The sequence below is a fragment of the Peromyscus maniculatus genome, chromosome 4, assembly GCF_049852395.1.
Source record: "Peromyscus maniculatus bairdii isolate BWxNUB_F1_BW_parent chromosome 4, HU_Pman_BW_mat_3.1, whole genome shotgun sequence".
Classification (NCBI taxonomy): Eukaryota; Metazoa; Chordata; class Mammalia; order Rodentia; family Cricetidae; genus Peromyscus; species Peromyscus maniculatus.
This window is the reverse complement of record NC_134855.1, coordinates 65,479,354-65,481,526: the sequence shown is the minus strand read 5'-3', so window position 1 is coordinate 65,481,526 and position 2,173 is coordinate 65,479,354. Positions and strand designations below refer to the sequence as shown.

Below are 2,173 nucleotides of genomic sequence, written 5' to 3'. Positions count from 1 at the left end.
AATTGCTATGCAGCTGAGATTGACTCTGAAATCTGGATTCTCATCCTGACTCCCTTGCCCCACCCCCACCTCCGCCAGGCCCACATACACACATACCCCTTAGTACTAAGTTTTCAGGCCTATCCAGTAAACATATTATTTATTTTGTTAACATTTAATCATATGAATACAGCAATGTTATTCTTAGGCAATACAGGCTTTCCCAGGAGTCACATTTATATCCCGTTTTCAATATAATTAAAACTTATGTATAGGAAGAAATAGTAGCTGAATAGTTTTATTTTAGCAAAATACAATGAAACAATGGTAAAGGCACATTTATACTCAATATTTACTCTAGTAAAATAAATCTCAGTGTGTTGATCCCAGTGAAGGGAAATGTTATACTCAGAGATCTATCTAAAATGAAAATGGGATAAATGGAATGGTATCAGAAGAGAGATGCTACAGATCAGTCAATCTAATATTCTAATTGTTCGACTAAAAGAAAATGACTAAAAATGAATGGAAACACTATTTAGCAATAAAAATTATTAAAACAAATTTGTTGTGTTCCAAATATTTTTTTTACATTCTTTGCTAGTTGTACCACAGTTTCAATGTTGTGAAGCTTAATATTCTTGTTTTCTGAAATCTATTAAGAAGATATTGCCTTGGATGTGATCTGTCCCATGTGTATAATCCTTTATGCAATATACGTACACTGAAGGCTTAATAGGTAAATATTTTTTTCCCATTTTTTTGAGACAGGACTTCTCTATGTAGCCCTGGCTGTCCTGACATTTGCTCTGTAGAATACGTTGGCCTGGAACTCATAGATATCCCATTACGTAGCAGGTGCTGGGATTAAAGGCCACCTTTAATGTGCCACCACCGCCCAACTTAAATACCACATTTCTAAACTCTAGAAACAGCCTTAAGTATTTCATTGTCATGCACTCAACTTAAAATAGTTAAGTAGGAAGAAGAGACAGCAATAATTTTATATGATTCTTATGACTGAATAATGGAAATTGTTTTCACTCACATTTCTGAAAATTACCTGAACATAAATATGAGAGTATGATCATGATTATCATACCTTACTTCCATATAACCCAGTACCCCATCATTTCTCTCCTGAATCCTGTGAGGTTGCTGTTATTGTTTCACTAAGCAATGGCATTAGTCAAGGCTGAAGAAATTGAAGTTTGCCAAATTAAATGATAACTCTCAGCTATTTTTTTGTAGTCTGCCAGGAAACCTTTCTAGCCCACAGTTTCCTCATTGCATTCTTTACTTCTGCATTTCTCAGAGTGTAAATCAGAGGGTTCAGCATGGGAGTGATAATGGTGTAAAATACAGCCACCATCTTATCCTCTGAGAAGGTAGTGTCAGGCCGCATATACATGAAAGTACAGGGACCGAAAAAGATGATGACCACAGCAATGTGGGAACCACAGGTGGAGAGAGCTTTGCGTCTGCCTTCTGCTGACTGCTTTCTCAGAGACACCAAAATAACTGTATATGAGATTAGTAAGATAACAAAACCACCCAGTGCAACGGTACCACTGTTCGATGTCACAACAATACCAACAATGTAGGTGTCTGTGCAGGCAAGTTTCAGGACAGGGTGTACATCACAGAAGTAGTGATCAATCTCATTGGGTCCACAAAAGGGGAGCTGTACCACCATAGCCACTTGCATAACAGAGTGAAAGAATCCACCCACCCATATTCCCAGCAATATCTTGTTACATCTGTCCTGGTCCATGATAGTCATGTAGTGCAGGGGTTTACAGATGGCCACATATCGATCATAGGCCATGACGGTAAGAATGAAGATCTCAGTGCAACCAAAGAAATGAGACGCAAAGAGTTGTAACATGCAGCCCACATAAGAGATCGTTTTTTTCTTCACTAACAGGTCAACAATCATCTTGGGTGCTATGGCTGAGGAGTAGCAAATGTCCACAAAAGATAGAAAGTTGAGGAAAAAATACATGGGGGACTTGAAAAGATTGCCAGTGCAAACTGTGAACATAATGAGGAGGTTTCCCAGCACTATGACCATGTAAAAGAAGGAAAACACCACAAAGCATACTTCTTCAACTTCTGGGTTCTGAGAAAGACCCAAGAAAATGAATTCAGTGACATTGTTTACTCCTTCTATGGAATAAGATCTTGAAGCCAT

At 38.0% G+C, this 2,173-nt stretch overlaps 1 protein-coding gene across 1 annotated transcript; it reads right to left on the bottom strand.

The window, feature by feature from the left end:
- Nucleotides 1-1,216: 1,216 nt before the first annotated feature.
- On the bottom strand, nt 1,217-2,173 carry LOC102917736 (olfactory receptor 4S2). Its single transcript, XM_006996943.3, has one exon. It carries the CDS (start codon nt 2,171-2,173, stop codon nt 1,217-1,219), a length of 957 nt encoding a protein of 318 aa, XP_006997005.2.

Bases quoted from the DNA above. Each gene is read 5' to 3' on its own strand.
- LOC102917736 (XM_006996943.3), bottom strand. From the start codon at position 2,173: ATGGCTTCAAGATCTTATTCCATAGAAGGAGTAAACAATGTCACTGAA.